This window comes from Macaca mulatta, chromosome 14 (genome assembly GCF_049350105.2).
Source record: "Macaca mulatta isolate MMU2019108-1 chromosome 14, T2T-MMU8v2.0, whole genome shotgun sequence".
Classification (NCBI taxonomy): domain Eukaryota; kingdom Metazoa; phylum Chordata; class Mammalia; order Primates; family Cercopithecidae; genus Macaca; species Macaca mulatta.
In genome coordinates, this window is record NC_133419.1 from 58661728 (window position 1) to 58679248 (window position 17521).

A 17521-nucleotide genomic window follows, 5' to 3' on the forward strand; every position below is an offset into this window, starting at 1 on the left:
CTACAAGCATGTGCCACCATGCTCGGATAAAGTTTGTTTTTTGTTTTATATTTTTTCTTTTTTTCTTTAGAGACAGGATCTTTCAATGCTGCCCAGGCTGGTCTTGAACTCTTGGCCTCAAGTGATCCTCCTGCCTCAGCCTCCCAAAGAGTTGGGATTACAAGTGTGAGCCTGGCCCTGAGATCTGTTAACTTTATTCAAGTCTATATAACACTTTGTAGAATGTCAGTCTGCTCAATTCCATAATCTTTAGGTCAGTACAATGTTGTTCCTTGTTGCTGACATTCTTGGAAATTCTTGAGGTATCTTGGAAAGGTACAAATGCCTCCAATCAGCTATCCTCTTATTTATTGCTCTCTCTAAATATCATTTTCTTCCCTTAGTTCTTCTCTGCTGACCTCCCCTTCTTGAACTTTTAGCATCGTGTTCTCCGAAACCCTCATTCCATTCAAAGAAACATCTATATACATTCTCAAATTCTTTATAGACTCTTCCTTCTCCCTTGCTAAATGGATCTTGGCATCATCAAAGGCACCTTTTTCCATCCTGTAAGCACTATGATCTTGGAAATTGTTCTGATCTACTTGTACCTCCCTTCCACTTCCTAGTATTTTCTGTCATGCAAAAATATTTCTTACTGGTTTATGCCATTTAACTATACTGTTCTTGATGTTATAATATATTAAGCTATCACACATTCATTTTTTCAACACATATTTACTATCTCCTATGTGCGAGATACAGAAATACCTGCCCTCAGAGAGCCTAGTGTATTGTGAATGACCAACACTAAAGTAATTGTACTAGGCCAATAAAAACTGTGGTTACTTGGTCCACATTGTTGCTTTTCACCCCAAATCCTGACAGTCTTTTAATAGGTTACTTCAACACTGACACAGACACCCCTTCCAGCAACCCAGACTGATAGAACTTTGACTTTCTTATCTCTAATAACCATCAGCAACCAATCTACTTCCTTGCTCATACTCTGGTCTTTATTACTTAGAACTATCCTACCATGCATATAAAATTAGATAAATCAATCGATAACTGCATCCTCCTATCCTTTCAATTTTCACGTCCTTGCTTTTTGTATATTCTCCAACTTTTATCAGAGTCCCACTACACTACATTGATTCTTTAATTTTCTCCCATTCTATCATGGCTCTAGTGAAGTCACTTCATTCTCTATTAAGCTTAGAACTAAGTTTAAGGTAAAATTCACATAATGTAAAATTCACCATATTAGCTATTTTAAAGAATATAATCCAGTGGCTTTTAATACATTCATAATGTTGTGCAATGATCACCACTATGTAATTCTAGAACATTTTCATTACCCAGAAAGAGCCCCATATTCATTTAGGAGTCACTCCCATACACTCCCTTTCCTCATACTGTCTCTACGAATTTGCCTATTCTGGACATTCTATATAAATTCAATCATATAGTATGTGACCTTTTGTGTCTGACTTCTCTCACTTAGCATAATGTTTTGGAGTTCCAAACATTTTTTTTAAACATGTATCAGTACTTTTATTCTTTTTTACAGCAGAATAATACTGCATTGTAGGTATATAGCACAGTTTATCCATTCGTTAGTTGATGGATATCTGGGTTGTTTCCACTTCTTAATGTGAATATGTGTCTTGAATTCTCTGGGGTATATGGTAATTCTATGTTTAATTTTTTGAGGAACCACCAAACTATTTTTCACAGTGGCTGAACCAGTTTATATTGCCAACAACGACATACAATTCCAAACAATTTCTCTACATCCTAGTTAACCCTATTCTTTTTCCTTTATTATAGCCATCCTAGTGGGTGTCATTATGGTTTTGAGTTGCAATTCCCTAATGACTAGTGATCCTGAACATTTATTCCTATACTTTTTGGCTATTTGTATATCTTCTTTGGAAAAATATCCATTCAAGTCCTTTGTCCATTTAAAAAACTATGTTGCTTATCTTGTTATTGAATTGTAAGAGTTCTTTATATTTTCCTGATATTAGACCCTTATCAGATATATGATTTTCAAAATGTTTTTTCTCATTCTGTAGGTTTTTTGCTGCCTTGATGGTGTCTTTTGATGCAAAAAAGTGTTTAATTTTGATGGTCTAATTTATCTATTTTTTCTTTCGTTTCTTGTATTTTTGGTGTCATAGCTAAGCATTGATTACCAAACTTAAGGTGATGAAGAGTTATTTCTATATTTTCTACTCAGAATTTTATGACTTTAGCTCTTATATTTAGACAATTGACCCATTTTGAGTTAACTTTTGTGCATGATATGAGGTAAGGCCCCTACTCCAATCTTTTGCATATGGAAATCAAGTGGTCCCAGCAACATTTGTTGAAAAACTATTATTTTCTCATTTAATGCCTTGGCACCCTTGTCAAAAATTAATTGGACATAGATGTATGAGTTTATTTCTGGACTCTTAATTCTATTCCAATACCACATAGCTTTGATTATTGCAGTTTTTTAGTGAGTTTTGAAATTGAGAAGTGTACATTGTAAAACTATCTTCTTTATGAAGGCAGTTTGACTATCTTGGGTCCTTTCCAATTCCATATGAATTTTAGGATCAAATTGTCCATTTCTGCCAGGAAAAAAAAAAAAAAGCAGCTGGGATTTTGATAGGGATTGCATTTGAATCTGTAGATTGCTTTGGGGGAGTATTATCTTTATGATATTGTTTTCCAATACGTGAACGCAGGATTTACTTAGGTCTTTAATTTCAACAATGGTTCGTAGTCTTCAGCAGACAAGTCCTACATTTCTCTTTTATTTTTCACAGATTATAAATGAAATTATTTTCTTGATTTCTTTTTAGGGTCATTCATTGCTATAGGCACATAACCTATTTTTGTTGATCTTGCATCCTGCAACTTTGATTTATTAGGTCTAATAGTTTTTTACTGGGTTATTTAGAATTTTGGCTATATAAGAGTACAACATCTGCCAGTAGGGATAGTTTCACTTCTTCCTTTTCAATCATGATACTTTTTCTTTTTTTCTTGCCTAATTGCACTAGCTAGAACGTTCAGTATGACATTGAATAGAAGTGGCAAGAGTGGACATTCTTGTCTTGTTCCTGATTCTAAGAACAAAGCTTTTACTTGTTCATCAAGTTCATCAAGTATAATGTTAACTGTGGGTTTTTTATAAATGCCCTTTGTCAGGTCGAGTGAGTTCACTTCTAGTCTTTTTTTTATTTTTTGTCATAAAAGGGCATTGGATTTTGTCAGATGCTTTTTCTGCATCAATTGAGATAATCATGCACTTTTCCCTTTTCACTGTATTAATATGATGTACAACACTGATATATTTTTATTTGTTGAACCATATTTGCATTCCTGGGATAAATCCCACTAAGTCATTTTGTATAGTCCTCTTAAAATGCTGTTGGATTTGGTTTGCCATTTTTCTTTTGCTGTGATTTCTTTGTCAGGCTTTGGCATCAGATTAGTACTTGCCTCATAGGATAAGTTAAAAAGTGTTCCTCCAATTTTTTGGAAGAGTTTGAGAATACTGGTGTTAATTTTTCAAAAGTTTAGTAGAATTCACCAGTAAAGCCATATCATCTTTGAGTTTTCTTTGTTGAAATTTTAAAAATAACTAATTCAGTCTTTTGTTATTGGTGAGTTGAGTTCAGATTTTCTATTTCTTCAGTCAGTTTTGGTCATTTGTGTTTTTGGAATTTGTGAATTTCATCTAAGTGCATCTAATTTGTTGGCATTTAATTGCTCATAGTATTCTCTTATGAACCCTTTCATTTTATGCAAAGTCAGTAGTAATGTCCCCACTTTTCCTGATTTTAGTAATTTGAGTCCTCTTTTTCTTGGTTAGTGTAGCTATACCTTTGTCAATTTTGTTGATCTTTTCAAAGTACCAACTTTCAGTTTTGTTGGTTCTACTACTTTTGTGTTCTCCACATCATTTATCTTTGCTCTAATATTTATTTTCTTTCTTCTTCTTGCTTTTAGGTTTTCTTTTTCTAGTTCCTTCAGGTAGAGGGTTGAGATCTCTTTTTTTAATGTAGGCATTTATAGCTATAATTTGAGCCATGCCTTCACTGTATGTCATAAGTTTTGGTATGTTGTATTTTTGTTTCCATTTCTCAAAATATTTTTTCATTTCCTTTGTGCTTTCCTTTTTGACCCATTGATTATGTGACTGTTAATTTCCACTTATCTGTGAATTATCCAGATTTCCTTCTGTTATTGATTTCTAATTCTGCTATAGTTGGAAAAGATACTTCATGAGATATCAATCTACTTAAATGTTCTGAAACTTGTTTTTTAGTCTAACATTTGGTCTATCCTGGAGACTATTCCATGTATACTTGAAAATGTATCTTCTGTTGTTTTTTGGGTAGTACACTCTGTATATTTGTTAGTTCAAGTCAGTTTATAGTGTTTCTCAAGTCTTCTATTTCCTTTTTAATCTTTTTTCTAGTATTTTTATCTGTTAATAAAATTGGGGTGAAATCTCCAATAATTATTCTTGATCTATTTCTCTTTCACTTCTGTATTTGCTTCATATATTTTGAGGCTCGAACTGTTGTAGTTATTGCTCATTTAGTAACTTTTGAACTAATTTTGTAAAGTCTATATTCCATGTTGTGTTTACCTGCATGAATCTGTTCCCTCAGCTTAGTGGTCAGCTTGTAATATCACAGAGATTTTCTTAAATGCCTTGAAACATAAAAATAATATCAAAAACAAAAACCATCAACTGGTCTCTGCAGCTGCATTGTGTATATTAGGGCACACTCACTCACTCAGACACTTTTAACTCTACATTGTTCTTCACTTCTTGCTTGTGTAGCACCTGAAGGTCAGCTAGAGATAAGAGTTAGGGCTTTCTCAGGTCTTTCTAAACATGTCTTCAGTCTTCCAGATTTTCAGAAATATGTGGGAGCTTTCAAAATCCCTTATTCCCTCAAAGCATATCATTCTTCAGCATCTCAACTGTTATTATCTCAGACAGCAGTAGCTAATACATTTTCCATGAAATGTTTTTGACAAATACACCCCAGGTAGCCAACTCAGTTCTGAGTGACTTTTGAGCTAGGTAAAATAAGGGCAAGCCCTATGAGCAGGTTTTTCAGAGAGCCACCAGACAAACCAAAGAAACAACCAAAAGACTTTCTTCAGTTCTGTATTACCCTGCAACCTCTCATTTGCCTTTTCTACTAGATTTCTCAAGAATAGTCTATAATCATGATCACATTCCCACCTCAAACCTATGTTTTTTAACCCATATGATGGGCAGAATAGCAGCCCCCAAAGATATCCACGTCTTAGTCCTTGGATACATGGCAAGAAGGACTCTGCAGATGTGATTAAAGTCAAGGACCTTAAGATGAGGGAGATCATCCTGAATTATCCAGGTGATCACAACCTAATTACATGAATCCTGAAAAGTGAGGAACCTTTCCCAGTGTGGTGAGACAGTGAGAAGCACCATGAGTGAGCAAGAGCTATGACAACAGAATAAAGTGTCAGAGATGTGGCAGTATGAAAAGGACTTGGCCCATTGTTGCTAGCTTTGAAGACAGGGGAAGGGGAACATAAGCCCCAGAAAGAAAACGGTACCACCTTTACCTTGATTTTAGCTGAGGGAGACCCATGTTTGATCTCTGATCTACAGACTTGTAGAATAATACATTCATGTTGTTTTAAGCCACCAAGTTTGTGGTAATTTATTATAGTAGCAATAGAAAACTAATACAACTCACTACAAAGAAGCACCCCTCAAATCCTCTAAAACTGCTCCAACTAAACCTTAAAATTACTCCTAATCAACAATTTCAATGAATTATTTTTAATATTGATCCTAATAGGACCTTTTTGGTATACCATTGTTGAACATTCACTTCTTGAAAATTTCTCCTTTCTTAACTCAGATACCAATCTTTTCTGGTTCTCTGATTTCCTAGATTATTACTTTCTAGGAATTATTAGGCTTCTCTTCTTTTGCTCATTAAAAAGTATTTTTTAGACAAAGACTAAATATAACCACAATACCAACACAGTCACTCTCCCCAATCAATAATTCCTCATTAAATATCCAGTTCATGGCCTCTTATCTTATAAGGTCCACACATTCACATGATTTAAAAAACTTAAAAGATGTATAACTAATCTCCATATCACTTTGCCATACTCCTTCCCTTAAAAACTGGACTGTCTTATAGTTTCCCAGTTTGTATTTTACAAATGGTATTATCATGGTATAGTTCAACATGTTCCACTATCCTCTATATTTCCTGTAACTGATAGTTACACCTAGACCAGCTCTTAAATATTGACGCTCCCTAAGGATTTGTATTTCTCCTACTGCTCTGTTCATACATATAAGCTTCCAAATCTTCTCTTTCTGAACACTGAAGGCATACTGTTAACTATATATTGGTTTATTCATTGTGGAAGTCCCACAGGAACCTCAAATAAAACGTGCCACATAATTAAAGTATTACAACTTCTCCCCCCACTCCCAAATTCCACTCATGCAGGCCAGTACATGTGAATTTATGTCAAAAGGTATCCTATTTATAAGTTTATAATTCCTTTAGGTTCAAACTCCTGCTTTCCCAATGCTCATTCTCTAACATCTAATCTATCACAATAGCCTAACTGGTTTTTCTATTTTCAGAACCCTCAGATCTCTCTCCTTTACATGAGACATCAGTAAACTTTTTCTGTAAAGGGGCAGATAACAAATATTTTAGACTTTGCGGAAAATACAGTCTCTGCTACAAGTACCCAACTCTCCTCATAGCACAAAAGCAATCATAGACAAAATGTAAATTGACATAGCTATGTTCCAATAACACTTTATTTTAAAAAATATTTGGCCTGTGTGCCATTTTTTACCAACTCCTGCTCTAAATTGATGTCAACATAATATTTTTAACTGGCAAATCAAACTCTCTCACTCCCCTACCCAATCTGTGAGATCTAATTCTCTATTTCTATTACTTACAGAATAAAGTCAAGGCTGCCTAATAGAGTAGTATAAAGTCCTTCAAGATCTGGCACCTGATACCCTCTGACCTCAAAAAAAGATAGTTTCTCTTTACATGAGAAAGGTCAAGTATTTTACCTTCAATTTTTTTATATTCTTACCTTCACCTTCAAGCATTTCAATCACATCTTCTATGAGGGTCACCATATCTTTACTGTTGTTTGGATGTTGTAAATTCACCCATGTTCTGACTTCTTCAGGCAGGATTGCCAGGAATTGTTCCAGCACCAGCAGTTCTATAATCTGCTTCTTTGTATGAATCTCTGGTCTCAGCCATTGAAGACAGAGCTCCCAGAGTTGGCTCAGGGCTTCATGGGGCCTAGACACTTTCAAATACTGGAAATGCCTGAACTTTTGACGAGATGCCTCAGAGTCATGTGTCTCCACAATGGGGATGGTTTCCTGCTGCCAAGAGATATCTGCTCTCAGAACCTCTCTTTGTTCATGTAGAGACATGTTTTGAGGTTTTGAGATAGCCATCAACTTGCTCAGAGGCTGCATCTTCCTAAATAGAACTCCCACAGTAGTTCAAATCCACCTTACTAGATTGCAGTAATTCTCAGGCTTGAGCTAAGCACCTGTGTACTATATGCAGCGTGATTTAAGCCAAGTTATTTCACGGTAAGAAGGAAAGCTCCAGGAACTTTATACACAAAGCCAATATTCAGATACCTGAGCAACTGAAAAAAGATAGAAATTAACCCACAGGTAACAAACATATATTAGCATAGTTTTAAAACATAACTATTGTTATTAAAATTGCCTAAGAAAAATACATATCTGGATTCTCCTTCTATTTTATTTTCCTTTCTTAAAACTAGAAAATATGCTTTTCCTTTCTCCTAACCAATTTCCCAAAGGACACACACAGATAAATAGACATACCGAAACAAATGATGAAGAGTCCTTTGATTTAAAAAGACTTCATAATTGAATTACAATTAGATTTATTCCATATCAAGTAGCAAACCATTTTTACCTTAAAATTAAGCAACACAAAACTTCAGGTAGGATATTAAGGTTTCAGAATAGATATGACTGAAAAACCTTACCCCAAGTTCTTATTAAAATGCTAATAAAATTCTATGAGTGAAACTGACAATAGCACTAGAAATTAAGGTAAGAGACAATTGTTTAAAATATACTAGAATAATATCCATAAACTATTATTAGGAATAAATCAAAAAGTGGATTCCCAGACTACAGTGAAAAGTTTGTATCTGTTAGGACTTACCATGGACAATTATGCAATGCCCACCAGGGATGTCTTAGGCGCAACTGAACATTTAGACTCACAAGACTACTATTAGTCATATTTGGCACCAATTTACTCAGAAGGCAAAAAACAACTTGCTAGCAGAATAATATGCATTTTTCTTCAGTGTGAGTCTTTGCAGAGTGTAGCTCAAGTGCAGGGAGATGAGACCCATAAACGTGGTGTAGGAAACACTCTGACTCAAAAGAATTCTCCCAGGAGCCAATATCTCTCATAACAACTGAGCACAACTTTACGGGTTGTCTCAAAGAGCTTGTCAAATTATAGGTGTCACTACATTCGGGGCTGTCCAGATACAACTTTTTCTATTTGATTTACAGTTCTCCAAGTCCAGATGCAATTTACTATTCAGGTGTCATTTTGATTATGATCATCAAAGGTTAGTGGTTCTCAATCAGGAGATTTTGCCAACAGGGGAAATTTGGCAATGTCTAGAGACAGTTTTGATTGTTACAGCTAGAGATTGTACCTGGCCTCTAGGAAGTCAAAGCCAGGGATGTTGCTAAATATCCTACACAGGATAGCCCCCAATAGCAAAGAATTACCCAGTCCAAAGTGTCGATAATTGCAAGGTTTAGAAACTCTGCTATAGGCAATATATAAATGAGAGTACATACTTTGGAGTCATAGATACATGAGTTTATATCTCAGCTGTACTAGTTACTATATGTATAAAGCTGAGCATTTGCATTCTCAACTGTAAAATGGATATAAAAATATCTGATCAAATTATAGGTATTAAAAGAGCTCTCATCTCATTTCTTGATACACACAGTAAGCACTCAGTAGATCATATGCACACATGTATGTTACAATGTTAGATCTTACCTATTGGCCAAAAGCTTGTGCGACCTTGTCCATGGCAATGCCTGCCTGAATAGATCACTCAGCATTCAAATAAGTATTAGTGAACAGAGTAGGGGAAGGACACACAGAACTATTAAAAGACAGTTTAGTGGCAGATGAGTGGTAAGAGCCAGGTTTCTCAATGTTTGACTAGAAATTTACAGAAAATCAAGGGAAGGAGTCTAGAATGATCCTTGTGATAATGGATTAGAGCTGGAGACCTACGTGTGAACTTGTATTTGGCTGAATTAGATGAAGATGGTTACATAAATATTTACATATATGTATATATACATAGATTAGTATAAACACATATTTCTTTGCTCTGTTGGCTAAGTAGGTCTAGAAGCAAGAACAGCCCAGCAGCAAAAGAACAATTAGCTCCCAGATCTTGGTTTCTAATACCATTCTCCAACAGGAACCAGGATTTCTTGGAGAAATGGCTGATTCTAGGACTGAGGCTCATACAACATAAGCATGGAGCATCTTATAGTGCCAGAAAGTAAAAAAATGCTCAAAAATTTTTTTTTTAAAAAAAGAAACTGAAACATTTATTGGGGCACATCAAAGGTACACAGGAGCCAAATGAAAGAGCTCCTTGTGGCCAAATCTGGAACAATATAAGCAACAGAATATTAGATAATTAAAACAAATTAATACTCATGAGCCACACTGATATAAATGGCAACTTATTAATAAATGGGGGAGAATAAATCTATGCAGAAAAATTCTGAATAATTTATGCAAATTCTCAGCCACCCACAAGGTAGAGCATAACTCCCCACCCCACCGCTTGAGTATGGACTCTGCATAGGCATTTCCTGCCAAAGAGGAAATGTTGGGGGAGGGGAAAGGTAAATTTACAGAGGAAAAACCTGACAAATACCACCTCACCCACGTGACCAAGATTAACATCAATAGCCATAAGTCATGTTGGCAGGATGTAGCCTTGAGATAATGTGATGAAAATGGCATTTTGCCTCTGTGATCTTCCTGCTCTAAACTCATAACCCCAGTCTAATAATGAGAAAAACATAAAATCCCAACAGATGGTTCTCCATACTTAACCAATACTCCCTCATAACTGTCAGCATGATCAGAAACAAGGAATGTCTGAGAAACTGTCACAGCCAAGAGAAGCCTGAGGAGGCATGACAACAGAATGTAATGTGGTATACTGGATGGATTCTATATAAGAAAGACATTAGGTAAAAATTAAACTTGAATAAAGCATGGACTTTAGTTAATGTAGTATTATTAATTGTAACAAAGGTACTATACTAATGTAAAATGTTACTAATAGGAAAAATTAGTGGAGGGGTGTATGGACACACTGTTGTACTATCTTCTCTATTTTCCTGTAACTTTATTCAATTTATTTAGAATTTTTTTTTATCTGTGAATGCAAGCTCCCCAAAGGATTTCCCACAGCAAGTGAAAAGCCACAGAGGCAGGCGTCTTCTGGCTTGAAAGATCCCTTTTATGTTGTCATGGCCCGGGGAGGAAAAGGGCAATGGTGCCTTTCTTGGGCTATTCCTGGGTCTCACTGGATAGAAAATTGCTTCCGGTTGCCCTGAAGCAAGCATTTCCTGCAATGAATCCCTCTGGGGTGCTCCTTGACATCTCCCCAAACTCGTAACACAAGTCCATCTTTCTCCTCATTCACATCTGCCAAGGCTCACCGTAATACAATAGACTGAAAACCTGCCACAACTATTGACATCCACGCTCCTCCTGATCTGGCCTCATTAGCTCCACTTTTGATTTATGCAATTGCATTTGTTCAGGACACTAACAATTTCCAGGCAGATCTTTCTTTACTTGCTCTAAAAATATACCACTCAGCCTTAACCCATGAGGACACAAAATAAACAACAATGAGGGTGCAGCTGGCTCAGTGAAGTTTTCTGCAGATGAAAGACCCACTTAGAGGACTCATGATCTCACCTGACATAGAAAACAAATTGGAACCACCTCTACACTCTAGCTCAATTAAAGAAAACAAGCACAATGCTATGGCAAAGAATCTTTTTTTTTTTTTTTAGACGGAGTTTTCACTCTTGTTGCCCAGGCTGGAGTGCAATGGCACAATCTCGGCTCACTGCAGCCTCTGCCCCCCAAGTTTAAGTGATTCTCCTGCCTCAGCCTCCCAAGTAGCTAGGATTACAGGCACCTGCCACCATGCCCAGCTAATTTTTTGTATTTAGTAGAGATGGGGTTTTACCATGTTGGTCAGGCTGGTCTCAAACTCCTGACTTCAGGTGATCCACCCACCTCAGCCTCCCAAAGTGCTGGGATTGCAGGTGTGAGCAACCAGCCGAGAGTGATCTCTTAAATATGACTGGTGGAATAGTCCTGAAGTAGTATCATTGAGTCCAACAAAAAAATGAACTATGGGCCCAGATACTTTGAAAGTAACAAAAATGGAGAAGGAAAAAAATAAAAGCTCACAGGCCATATGTCAAAGACAAAATAGAAAAGGCTTTATGCTAAAAAGTAAAAGTAACAAAGACGTTAATTGCAACAATAAATGTACTGTGTAAAAATTTAAACTCAAACTACATAAAACTCAAAAGACATCCAAAATGAGAACTCCAAAACTGAAAGTAAAATGATTTTTAAAAAATACCAGGCAAACAAAAAATATTCAACAGTGTAGTGAATTAAAATTATAATGCATTAAAAGCACAAATACATTAGAGGAAACTAAATGATTATAACTCAATGAAATATAACTATCATTAAATGTACAACATACTTGAAACATTTTTAGCAAAATTCTCAGAAAACAAGAAATGAAGTCAACAATGATACAATAGAAATGGGATATTAGGTAACTTTCTTAGACTTTGACAGATAAAGTCGAAAAAGTAATAGTATAATGGATATAAATAATATGCTTAGCCTAATAAATAGAACTAGATAAAATGTGGTTTCTATTCAAGCACCTATGGGAATGTTTATGAAAGTGATTTATTAGGCTACCAAATAGAAAATCCTTGATAAATGGTAAACAATAGTGGAAACCACATTTATTACTAGAATGCAAAACCAGAAATTAAAACCACATAGAAAAAACAATTTAACCTACTTTAAAATTCAAATGTTTGCTACTAAAAAAAATAAAAATAAAAAAAAAAGAGAATCAAAAGTACAACTGCAAAGTATCTAAAAACAGTAAAAACATTGTATGTCAAAATCTAAAGAGCACAGCTGAAGCTCCTGATAGGCAATGGAAAAGCCTTACATATAATTAAACAAGAATGAGATGCATTAACTATCCAACTCAGGAAATAAAAAAAGCAACAAATATACTGGGAGGTTTGTAGGTGAAAAACACAAATTAATGAATTACTCACTGTAAACAGTTACAGAGCTAGGACAGGGAGAGACGTTCAGGATGGCATGCTGCATTTAATTAAGATTTCCGAGGTGGAACAGTTTTGATGATAGAGATCCAAGGTGTGACGTGTCTTCAAGTAGCTTAAATGGTAAGTCATGAACACTGGAATATACAAAGGCAAGAAATATAACCGTTAAACTCTAAAGTACTGAATAGATGCCTCTGATATAAAGGTGGGATTCAGGATTAAGACACAGAGCCGGTGCCACTGTGACGGAGGGACCCGAACGTCGTAGTGGACGGTTAGACGAATATAATCAGGTGGCACCAGTTCTACGGCTTTACGGCCGCAAGGAACTTGAACAGCTGCTAATTATGGGAAAAGGGTATTGTCTGTGAAGAGAGTTATTTCTAATCAAACAGGTTGTAGGTGAGACAGCTGCTTAAGGTAAGAACCACGTGGCGAGATTAGCTCAGATAAAGAGGAACAGAAAACAGTTTGCAAATAAGTGACTGAATATAAGTCACTTACAGTAAATGGAGAAATAACTATATTAAAATAAGTACGATACTTGGAGGTTTTAATGTTTTAGGGAGGTGGCCAGGAATGACTGGGAAAACAAGGCAATATGGAATTAAAACTCCATTGTCTTTCCCAGTTGATTGATTCAGTCACACTTGGTTTTTCCATAAGGCATCAATAGCAGCCATTCCCAAACCAGCTGATCATAACATACTAACCACTTTGAGCGTCTGGAGACTGCCCCTATTACAGAATGGAAGAGGAGACAGGAGTGTGGTTAAATCCTTGCTTTAGCGGAGCTGGATCCTGACCCCAGCCGTCCCGCGGCCCACCCCTAGTCCTCGGTCGCTGCTCTCACGCTAGTCTTACTTCCGCAGCCCACGTTTCTATCCCTCCAGTTAGCTCGCGCCCTCCTCCGGTTCTCAGGCACAGACCTTGGAGGGCAGCGTGGAAATTGGGTAACTGCAAGCAAGCTGAGGGGAGCTGCACGTTCCCCATGGACGCCCTCAAGCGTGATTCCCAATCCCAAGCCCCCGCGTGCCCACTGCCCACTGCCCACCAACGAGGGTGATACCTGTGAGCCACAGCTCCTCTTCAGGGGCCCGTTCAATCACTCCCAAGCGCCAGTTCTGAGAGGAGCCGCGGAATCGCTGTCTTGGACAGTGAAGGGAGCTGGTGTTGGTAATCACGCTGCAACTAGGAACCCCTGATCTCGCGAACCCTCAACTCACAGCCCGCTCTGAGTTTCATATATTGCGACGGTACAACCTCGGCGCACTCTTGCGCACGCGCACCAGCTGTGGAAGGAACCCCCAGTAGGCCCTGCGACCTGGGTGGGTAAGGTAGATCTGGTCTTTTCAAACCCAGCCCCTTTCTGCAGGCCCCGCCCACGCCTCACTCTTAGAACTCTGGCCCTTTGAATGGACTCACAAGGCGCTTCTGGTGGCTTAAAGAAATGAGCGTCATACTTCCGGCGCTTCCTCATCCCGTCTGGGAAAACGAGTCCAAATCGCCTTTCTTTTCCCCACACCCCATTTGTCTGGAATCAAAAACAATGATAATTTCAACAAGACATTGTCTGTGTCTTACATGGTCTTTATTGGTTTATTAGTTCACAGATTCATTCATTCAGTTTTGTATGGAAGTAAGTTCGTTGTTCTGTTTTGGCTTGTTAAGAATGAGGTACTTTGTGGCATCCGAGAAGCATTGTCAGTTAGGTATTTGGATGTAAGCATCTGGGAGTTTAGAGGTGTCTGGGGCTAGACCTGTAAAATTTGTGTCAATCTGGGTAGATAGTGATTGATGCTATTCATTGGAATAGGATTGCAGATGGAGAGACAGAGAGGAAGAGAGAAAATAGAATAGAAGGAAATGGGCTGGGATTGGCCCGGGGAACACCAACACCATTGGTTGAGTCAGGAAGGCGGACCTGCAAAAAAAAAAAAAAAAAAAAAAGAGAGAGAGAGGAGGATCAGCCTGAGAGGTAGGAGGAAATCTGGTGGGTGCGGAGACACAGAGGGAAGGGATGTGTGTGTCACAAAGTACAGAATGCTCGGTGACATTAAGTACATGATAATATGATTAGTGCTTGCACAGAGGCATGTAAACAGTGATGTAGGAGCAGAGTGAAAGAACTTAAACCAGAAAGAGCTTTATATTTAGGCCAGGAGTTGACTAAGGTAAAACAAGATGGCAACTTCGAATAGCTAGTGACACAAAAAAAAACAAGGACACACCATATAGTTTCTTTTATTTATTTGTTTTTAAATAGACTTTATTTTTTAGAGCAGTTTTGGATTTACAGTTTTGGAAACATTGAGAAGGTAATATAGAGAGTTACCTTTTACTCCACAACTAGTTTTCCCTGTTATTACCCTCTTACATTATTATGGTATATTTGTTACAACTAAGAAAATAAAAATAAAATATAAAAATAAAAAAATGAAATAACATTGATACGTTATTAAGTCCACAATACTTTATTCAGATTTCTTTTCTTTTTTCTTTCCTTTTATTTTTTCTTTCCTTTTCTTTTTTCCTTCCTTCCTTCTTCCTTTCTTTCTATTTCTTTTCTTTTCTTTTCTTTCTTTCTCTTCCTTGCTTGCTTCTTTTCTTTCTTCTTTTTTTTGACTGGTTCTCACTCTGTCACCCAGGCTGCCAGGCTGGAGTGCAGTGGTGTGACAGCTCACTGCAGCCTGGAGCTCCCTGAGCTCATGTGATCCTCCCATCTCAGCCTCCCAAGTAGCTGGAACTACAGGTGCTTGTCACCATGCCTGGCTAATTTTTTTTTTTTTTTTTTTGTATTTTTTGTAGAGAGAGATTTTTGCCATGTTGTCCAGGTTGGTAAAGACCAGATTTCTTTAGTTGGTTTATTTGTTTTGTTTTTATCTTTTTTCTTTTCTCTGATGCAGGATCCCAACTGGAATATCACATTACATTTAGTTGTCATGTCTCTTTAGGCTCTTCTTGACTGTGACGGTTTCTCATACTTTCTTTGTGTTTGATAACCTTGGCAGTGTTGAGGAGTACTGGTCAAGCGTTTTGTATGATCTCCCTCTATTCGGAGTTTTCTGATGTTTTTCCTGTGGTTAGACTGGAGATGAAGGTCACAGAGATAGAGTACCATTTTTATTACATCACATCACAGGTACAGACTATCAACATGACTTATCCTTGTTGTTGTTCAATTTGATCACCTGGCTCAGGTTGTTTTTGTCAGAAGACATATTTTTTTCTTTCCAACAGTGGCAATGGATGCAGCAATATTCAGTTTCCAGAATCAGCAGCTCTGGAAGCAGTGTCTTGTCCTGATGGTGTTGGCAGGTAAATTATGCCTCTAGTGCTAAATGGAAGTCTTGTCTTCGTAGGACGAATTCTGTGGTACAATTTTGGTCTGTGGTTCTGGCTATATGGCTCAAATATTATTTCAATATTTTTACTTTTAACTTAAATCATGCTTAGTTTCTGTTACTTGAAACTAAAAACCCTGACTGATGTGTCATCATTGTGATGATTTCTTGGTGTATGTATTAAGTATGTTTTCATTAGAAATTTTTAGAGTCTTTATTTTCCCCTTCCCTCCCTAGCATGGGAAGTAGTGGTTTCATGCAGACAGCTTTATGAAGAAGCCCCATTGGCATCTATTTTGGTGGAATGAGTGGGAACATAATTCTCAATGTGTCAGTAATCCATTGCTGCATACAGACCATTTCAAAATTTAGTGCTTTAAAACAGCAATCATTTTATTTTACTCAGGAGTGTGTTTGAAATGTGGTCAGAGGGGAATGGCAGTTATCATTAATGTCAATATTTAAGATATGACCATGGGAATGAGTAACTGAAATCATTAAAGAAGCAAGGATTAAGGAATCTCAGAATGCAAACTATTTGAATATTTCATTCTATGTGAAAATTAAAATAACCAAGAACTATAACATAGGAGCAGTATCTTTGGGAGAGTGGCAGTGAATCAGGGGCTAGAATCTGCAAGGAATGGGTGGGGGAGTAGCCTAAGCATCTAAAATAAAATAAAATGAATAAAATCCCCACAATCCCACTTTCCTAACCACACCTCATTTCCTCCTTCTTCCTCATGGTAAAACATCTCCAAATGTCTGTTTACATTTTCTTATTTTTCCTCTATTCACTGAAATAGATCTCATCTAGGTCATAACTAGCAGCCAAAGTTACCAAATTCAACTAAAAATTTCCTATCCTTCTCTATATCACCTCAACTAACACGTATCATTTGAATGAAAGTTTTCAGTGATTATCATACCCCAGATTAAAGTTTGCCTATTGTAGTACAGTTCCAGTAAATTTTTAAAAGATAGTAAAAAATGTGTATTAAAATACATTATGTCTCAGTCATTACTCTGGGTATATCAAATACACTCAGAATTGGATAAGATAAAATGAAATAAAAGATCAATAGCTGGTTTTAAAATGTATGTATGTATGTATGAATTAAAGAAGAAAGAAATAAGTACAGCTATGGGATAGCTCTTCACTGGAGGGGACTTCTACACAGTCAATCTGAGGTCTGTGGTTTCTGGACCCCATGTGCATGATGGCTATAGAATAGTTACCATAGAAAACCACCTCTAAACATGTGAATGTTAGAAGTTTAAGTGAAAGAACGAAGTGGCTACCAGCCAGTTTATTTGTATTACGGGTTTATGAGGAACTGAAGTAGACTCTGGAATTGACTATTTTAGAGAAGTTGGGCCACAGTGTGACATGATGTGCAGGCATTGAAGCCTATGGAGGGGTCACCCTAGAATTGGTAAACTCCAATTTCTAAAATTCTAATTTCTCTTTTGATTTTAAAGAAATACTCATTAGGTAAATTGGGCTCATTCAAAAGGGGATGACCAAGATGAATACAGGGTACCAAAGCATATTAGATAAAGAAATTGTAAAGAAACTAATGGCAGTTGGCAGAGACAATTGAATTTGGGCAAATACAGAAATTGACCTAGTGTGTTCTGGTACAGA

The 17521-nt window shown here is 36.8% G+C and overlaps 1 protein-coding gene across 11 annotated transcripts in view; it reads right to left on the reverse strand.

Annotated features, from left to right (window-relative positions):
• ZNF215 (zinc finger protein 215) overlaps positions 1-13806 on the reverse strand; it is a 31132-nt gene extending 17326 nt beyond the window's left edge. For 5 of the 11 annotated variants that reach the window (XM_015115018.3, XM_077963585.1, XM_028833750.2 and 2 more), the window contains exons 1-3: positions 13599-13806; positions 12518-12663; positions 7138-7716 (exon numbers count right to left, since the gene is read on the reverse strand). In XM_015115018.3, the coding sequence (XP_014970504.1) occupies positions 7138-7537 (400 nt within the window). In that variant the 5' untranslated portion in view covers positions 7538-7716; positions 12518-12663; positions 13599-13806. Of the gene's footprint in view, positions 1-4636; positions 4728-7137; positions 7717-12517; positions 12664-13598 lie in introns of those variants that run through there. The other 6 variants (XM_077963582.1, XM_077963579.1, XM_077963586.1 and 3 more) reach the window with 3 other exon arrangements.
• Positions 13807-17521: the final 3715 nt, after the last annotated feature.